The sequence below is a fragment of the Astyanax mexicanus genome, chromosome 14 (genome assembly GCF_023375975.1).
Source record: "Astyanax mexicanus isolate ESR-SI-001 chromosome 14, AstMex3_surface, whole genome shotgun sequence".
In the NCBI taxonomy this organism is placed as follows: domain Eukaryota; kingdom Metazoa; phylum Chordata; class Actinopteri; order Characiformes; family Acestrorhamphidae; genus Astyanax; species Astyanax mexicanus.
This window is the reverse complement of record NC_064421.1, coordinates 48,071,067-48,077,441: the sequence shown is the minus strand read 5'-3', so window position 1 is coordinate 48,077,441 and position 6,375 is coordinate 48,071,067. Positions and strand designations below refer to the sequence as shown.

Below are 6,375 nucleotides of genomic sequence, written 5' to 3'. Positions count from 1 at the left end.
AACCTCACAAAGCACACAGGAAACGTCCCAGAGCTTCGTCAGCAGAATTAAACAGGAAACAGCATGACTAGTAGAAGGCCTGGGGGTCACACAGTGACTACTCAATGCTTCGTCAACATTATAAATATATATTTTTAACACATATCATGTCTATTTGGGCGGTTCCTTCAAAAACAGGATGCTGACCAGTGATCATACTGAAGAAGAAGAACAAAGAGAATATTCATATAGAGTATTCATTCATCATTCTTTACTAAAAATGGGTATTAAATAAAAGATAACAGACAATATGATTATTATCACATTGCTGATAATTATTCATACGTTGTTTATATATATATATATATATATATATATGTACACATATTCTTTTATTTAGGCAGTAAAGAACATAACATATTTCTTTCTAAAAGAGTATTCACGTAAATATATACAGAACACAGATGAAATTCTGAGACAGACTTTGTACAAAGACTTTGGCAACAAAATATGAAGCTCTGAAAAAAATTATAAATATAATAAGAGAGCACCTTATTTTCTGAATCAGTTTCTCTGATTTTGCTATTTATAGGTTTATGTTTGAGTAAAATAAACATTGCTGTTTTATTCTATAAACTACAGACATTTCTCAAAAAATCAAATAAAATCAAATAAAACATTTAGAGCATTTATTTGCAGAAAATGAGAAATGAAGCTGAAATAACAAAAAAAAGTTTTAAGAGTTCAGAAATCAATATGTGGTGGAATGACCCTGGTGGCATTAAAACTTGGCCTCCACCAGTTTTGCACACTGATTTTGGATAACTTTATATTATGCCTTTACTCCTGGTGCATAAATTTAAGCAGTTCAGCTTGGTTTGATGTCTTGATTATTATATTCCAGAGGTTTTTAATGTGGTAAAATCAAAGAAACTCATGGTTTTTATAAGTGGTCTCTTATTATTATGTTTTTTTTTTCAGAGCTGTAGAGTGCATGAATCATTATCACAAGTAAACATTAACAAATGAATGTTGCATTTATCGCAGGGTATACAAAAAACGAGCCGTAGAACAGAAGAGAGAAAATAAGAAGAAGAGTAAAAAGAGTCCAGTGCATGTTTCTGTAATATTATTATTATTATTATCGTCCATGAGATAATTAGCAGCCTTGTCCTCCAATAAGAGTCCCTGTGTAGCCGGAGGTGAGCTCTGATTCGTTCAGATTCAGTTTGTGGCAGGTAACAGCATGCTGATTGGCAGAGCGGAGGCTGTGGGCGGGGCCTTGGTTACCGTGGTGGTTATCTTGTTGAGGTTCTTCACCTCCGTCTGCCAGGAAGGCACCTTCTTGGTGGTCATGTGACGGCGGGCGTGTTTGGTGAGGTGGTCGCTGCGCATGAATCTTCTGTCACAAACAGGGCAGACGAACTTCTTCTCTCCGGTGTGTGTTCTCCGGTGTCGAGAGAGCTCGTCAGATCGGGCAAACTTTTTCTCACAGCCTTCCCAATTACAGCTGAAGGGCTTCTCACCTGCAGAACGACAAGATAAATATATATAAATATATGTGAATACATGCATATGTCAGAGAAATACCTCCTTTAAACATCTTTACAGAGGTTTTAAACTTCTAAACACTCAGACTAAACACTTCTTCAAACTAGGTCTGTCACAATAATTACAATATCGATTTATCATACAATAAATGAACAAGATCGATTCTTTTTTAAAAATAATCGTGATATCGTCTATCGTGTTTATTTGTGTTTGTTCACATATATAACAGTGAATAGTATTTTAGCCCGTCGTGCTTCAATAACTGTGACTCCATAACATATACACACAGTGTGGACTGAAGAAATAAATATACAATTCTAAAAATAATTATATATTTTAATATATACCATAAAAAGGTGTATATTTGCTTTTTTAGGCTATTCTGTTATCGTTATGTATATGCAGCATTCAATAGTGGCATTATAAAATTACAAAAATATTGTGTATCGCAATAATTTCTGGGACAATATATCGTCCACAAAAAAAATGTATTGTGACAGGCCTACTTTAAACTTAAACTAGGTCTGTCCCGATATTTTTTTTTTTGCAATTTATTGTTGGCATTTTTAGACTACTAATTTGGCACTAATAAAATATAAAAAAAATATTGTAACAAAATGAATTAAATTTTTAAAAACTATTATAAACTTTCCATTACTGCATTCCTGTTTACGCATCTCATTTTGAAACCTAAAAAAAAGTTCTACTTTAAACCAAAGTAGCTTATAGTAGGTGTATACTTCAGTGTGTACAATATACTGTGTACACACATATCGCATACATAAGTGCTGAAGCACCGGTCTGTCCCAGCTGGCACGCGTTGGACCAGCATAAAGACCAGACCCTGCTTCAGCCTTTTCACTCGAGAGATACAGTACACTGATGGTGAGAGAAAGACTGAGGCAATATGAATCCAGGAGACACTAAAGTTAAGCAACTAGAGCTGCACTGGGTTGTTAATATGTTTCTTTACGTTTGTTTTAGATGTTGATAGAGAGCATTTTTCCTAGTAAAGTGCCAACTCAAAGGACGATTTCACGATTAATAAAATGTTTAATTGAGGTCATGTTCATGGTTCATTTATTGAACGATAAGTCGATAATGTAGATAAATTATACTAAACACCTCCTCACCTGTGTGAGTCCTGAGATGCGCTTTGAGATGCGAGCTTTTGAAGTAGGTCTTTCTGCAGCCCGGGAAGTTGCAGACGTAGTTGCGTCTGCGTGAGAAGTCCACCTGCGTGGTGCTGCTCTGGCCTGACGGTACGTAGACGGGGGCAGGTGCTAGAGGCAGCAGCTTGGTGTTACCTAAGGTCACGACCGTCTGCTGAGGACACTGTGGACTCTGAGACACTGAGGTCTGGGGCATCACCAGCATCACCGTGCCCTGAGCCACCGGTGAACCCATGAAGAGCGGCTGTGGAAGAATGGACTTGACTCCAGAACTTGGTCTTGGAACCGGACTCCCGCTGATGAATGCTGCAGATATGACTCCCGGTTGGGCGACTGGAAACATCTGGCATATGATTGGTGGACTGGAAGTGGGAGGCGGTGAGCAAGGAGATGATTTGGAAGAGGGTTTGTCATCGAAAGAGTGGATGCTGCTGCTGCTGTTTGTTTGAAAGACGACCGGCATGAGCGGCGAAGAGGCTGGTGAAGGTACCTCAGGCTGTGCTGGTTGCTGCTGTGGTTGCTGCGACTGTGTAGAGGCTGGATTCTGGTGGTGGACAGTCTGTGGAATGTTCTGGTAGAGGGAGCTGTCAGCCGTGTGACGAATGACGCTGGTTGCCATTGCTCTGCAGGGTAGGGAGGACTGCTTCTCAGCAGCGGGAGACAACTGAGGAGACATCTGAGGAGACATCTCGGCGATGGGTCGCTGGAGTCTGGAGCTGTAGGCGCTTGAGCATCGTCGACTTAAGGGGGAGTTTGGAACTGGCAGGGTAGTGGAGGTCTCCGAAAAGTTGGGACTGTGAGGCGGCGTCATACACTGGAGAGATAAGAGAGAGAAGTGTTAAATTCAGTGTTAAATTCAGTGTAAATGTGAAGAATACTAAAGGAACTTTACATTGAGTTGCATTATTTGGAGCAATCTGACCTACCTAATTGGCGATAAAAGATACTATCTGTAGTATAACAGCCGTGTTTATCTAGGGTTGGGGTGTTAGTTCTGCATGGGTGAGCCTGGTAATTACACACTGAAGCTCGGGCTGAAGTTCAGCCAGTGGACGAGGCTTATCTACAGAATGCCACCTGTCCTGTGTGGGCTACCATAAACCCATCTCAGGAGGTGAAAAGAGTTCAGAAAGAGATCTCTTTCTTTTTTCATCAATAGAAATTGTCCATTGTTCATAACTTTACTCTTGTGGATGCTTGGTAGATGTTGTAGGCTGACGTATCTTGTATTCTTAAAGGATAGGATAACTTCTTAAAGGTGTAAAATGGACTTTTGTTGTAAGGCTAGCTTTTAGCTCTGAGCGCCGCCATCACTGAACTGATAATGTCATAGACATGTATACATAGACTCCTCCTGGCGCTGACTGCTGCGCTATGCGGAGTCTATGTATAAATATATTGTCTATGACATTATCAGTACAGTGATGGCGGCGCTCGGAGCTGAAGCTAGTAATGTTATAGGATGTAAACAGTGGTGTTAATACGCTTCTTGTGCCCTTTTTTAAAGTTATTAATGCCTCGTTTTAAATGTCAGGGCTCTTCAGATTCTAGTAAGGAGGTGAGGAGCTACTTTAAGCTGGATAACGGTGTAAAAAACGATTTATCAGGGTAAATTATGCTGAAGGGTGTTTGGACAAACTGTGGTGTGCTATTCATCAAAGGTAAGAACTTTTTATCATGTTTTACTACAGCAAAAGTCCATTTTACACTGGAGTTCTCCTTAAAGTCTGTCTGTCTATCTGTCTGTCTGTTCTCTTACCAATGACGAGAGCGAGACGAAGTCTTTGGGAGTCTCTGGAAGTTCCGGTTGCAGGAGGGAGTCACAGGAATCGGATGCTGGGGTTAGAGGACGAGGTTTGAAGGCACTGCTTCTTGGATACACCTGACACCAGGAGCTCATGCAGACAAGGGCTTCGGCCGCCTCCAGGTCATTATACTCCGGCACGCTGCATGACGACTGCTCACTGTCGTGCCTTATTCTTCTTTCCATGAATTCCCTATGGACCTCCATCTGAGCACCCTATAAGAAACATAAGAACAGCTTTTTTAAAGCAGAACTTTGCGTATCTTAACAAAGATACACTCTCAGTTACACGACCATCTTTCAAACTCTTCTAATCCCTTTGTTAAAAACACCACACACCGAAAAAACAGGCATGCTTCTTCCCATCTAGGCATGTGAATCAGCCGTGACCAGAAATCCCCTTTGTGCTTTGTTGTCTCAGGAAGCCAACTTATTTGCCAAGCCAAATGCAGTTATGATTCACACACTCAAGCCCCTCCCAAAGCTGGCCTCGCTCACTACAGGCACACTGAAGATCTGTGAGCAGTTGTTTACGGACATAAGATGGGCACGATTAGTACAACAAGTACAAACAGTGCTTTCAGAGGCTTGGGGCTTACAGACATCTTCAAATCTCTGATTAAGAGATTGTACAGCAATGAACATTGTTGTTTTATTTTATAAACTACAGACAACTTTTCTCCCAAATTCCCAAAAAGATCATTCATTTAGTCATTTAGAGCATTTATTTGCATAAAAAAACGCTCATATTCATTTTCATATTTAAGTTTTAAGAGTTCAGAAATCAATATTTGGTGGAATAACCCTGGTTGGTTTTTAATCACAGTTTTTTTTCATGCATATTGGCATCATGTTCTCCTCCACCAGTCTTGCACACTGCTTTTGAAAAACTTTATGCCCAGTTCAGCTTGGTTTGATTGCCAGTCATCATCCATCTTCCTCTTGATTAACTGTTATTAGCTATATTCCAGAGGTTTTAAATGTATAAAATATAATACAATCAAAGAAACTTGTCGTTTTTAAGCTGTATATTCACACGACATCACAAATATCAAAGAATATTCTGGCACTTTTTCATTTTTATTTTGGATAGCAATAAATAAATATATATATATATATATTTATATATATTAAATATATATATAAATATATATATATATATATATATATATATATATATATATATATATATATATATAAAGAATATATGCTGTAATGACAAATGTTGCTCACTGTTACTTTTCTTTTTCTTTGTGCATTTGTGTAAACAAGCTCCCCATCCAAGTAAGAGATGATGTCAACAAGCAAAAACAAAGCAAACCAAAGAAAATACGGATTAAAGCAATAGTAACTTGTTCTTACCTGAGATAATTCGTCCATGTTGAGAAAATGTGGTGTTGACATCAGTTGTAAAACAGTTAAAAGAGCCAAAAACAGCTGAAAACAGTGTTCAGGTCGAGGAATAAGCGAACAAAGGGGTGAGTGCTGGATACTACGCCCGTTCAGTGACGACTGAGACCGGAATTCAAATTCCCTTTTTACCAGTAAGCTCCAGCCTCAGCTGAGTAAAACAAGTCAGCAGGAGAAAAAAGGAAAACAAAATTCAACAACACAGCGGCGGGTGGCAACATGCAGCCAATCAGCGGCGACTGTGTGTGGGCGCTCCGCCAATGGCGCGCCGGGCGACGCGTGATCAGTGCGTGGTTGCGCTCCGATTGGCTGCGGCGGGGTGCGTGGCTGCGGGTGGGCGTGTGGAGGAGTCAGCGATGTCGGAGTAAACCCGGTGAACTAAGCGCGAGGAAACTGGGCTAAAGGTCGCGGTCTCGAGCCTCGAAGCGCGCGGAATAATAATGCGGGCGCGTCCCGTCA

At 40.1% G+C, this 6,375-nt stretch overlaps 1 protein-coding gene across 2 annotated transcripts; it reads right to left on the bottom strand.

The window, feature by feature from the left end:
* Window positions 1-228: 228 nt before the first annotated feature.
* Window positions 229-6,092, bottom strand: klf11b (Kruppel-like factor 11b). Of its 2 annotated transcripts, none has more exons than XM_007255091.4 (4): window positions 5,869-6,092; window positions 4,462-4,722; window positions 2,664-3,516; window positions 229-1,505 (listed from the first exon to the last, which is right to left on the bottom strand). In XM_007255091.4, exons 1-4 carry the CDS (start codon window positions 5,908-5,910, stop codon window positions 1,204-1,206), a joined length of 1,458 nt encoding a protein of 485 aa, XP_007255153.2. In that variant the 5' UTR covers window positions 5,911-6,092; the 3' UTR covers window positions 229-1,203. The 2 variants fall into 2 exon arrangements, with proteins under 2 accessions (XP_007255153.2, XP_049319400.1); XM_049463443.1 differs by lacking the exon at window positions 5,869-6,092 and adding an exon at window positions 4,846-5,062.
* Window positions 6,093-6,375: the final 283 nt, after the last annotated feature.

What these genes read in the sequence shown, in the direction of transcription:
- klf11b (XM_007255091.4), bottom strand. Translation starts at nt 5,910, where the DNA reads ATGTCAACACCACATTTTCTCAACATGGACGAATTATCTCAG. An exon ending in TCGTCTCGCTCTCGTCATTG is followed by an intron (nt 3,517 to 4,461) that starts GTAAGAGAACAG and finishes TTATCTCTCCAG; the next exon opens with TGTATGACGCCGCCTCACAG. An exon ending in GCATCTCAGGACTCACACAG is followed by an intron (nt 1,506 to 2,663) that starts GTGAGGAGGTGT and finishes GTCGTTCTGCAG; the next exon opens with GTGAGAAGCCCTTCAGCTGT.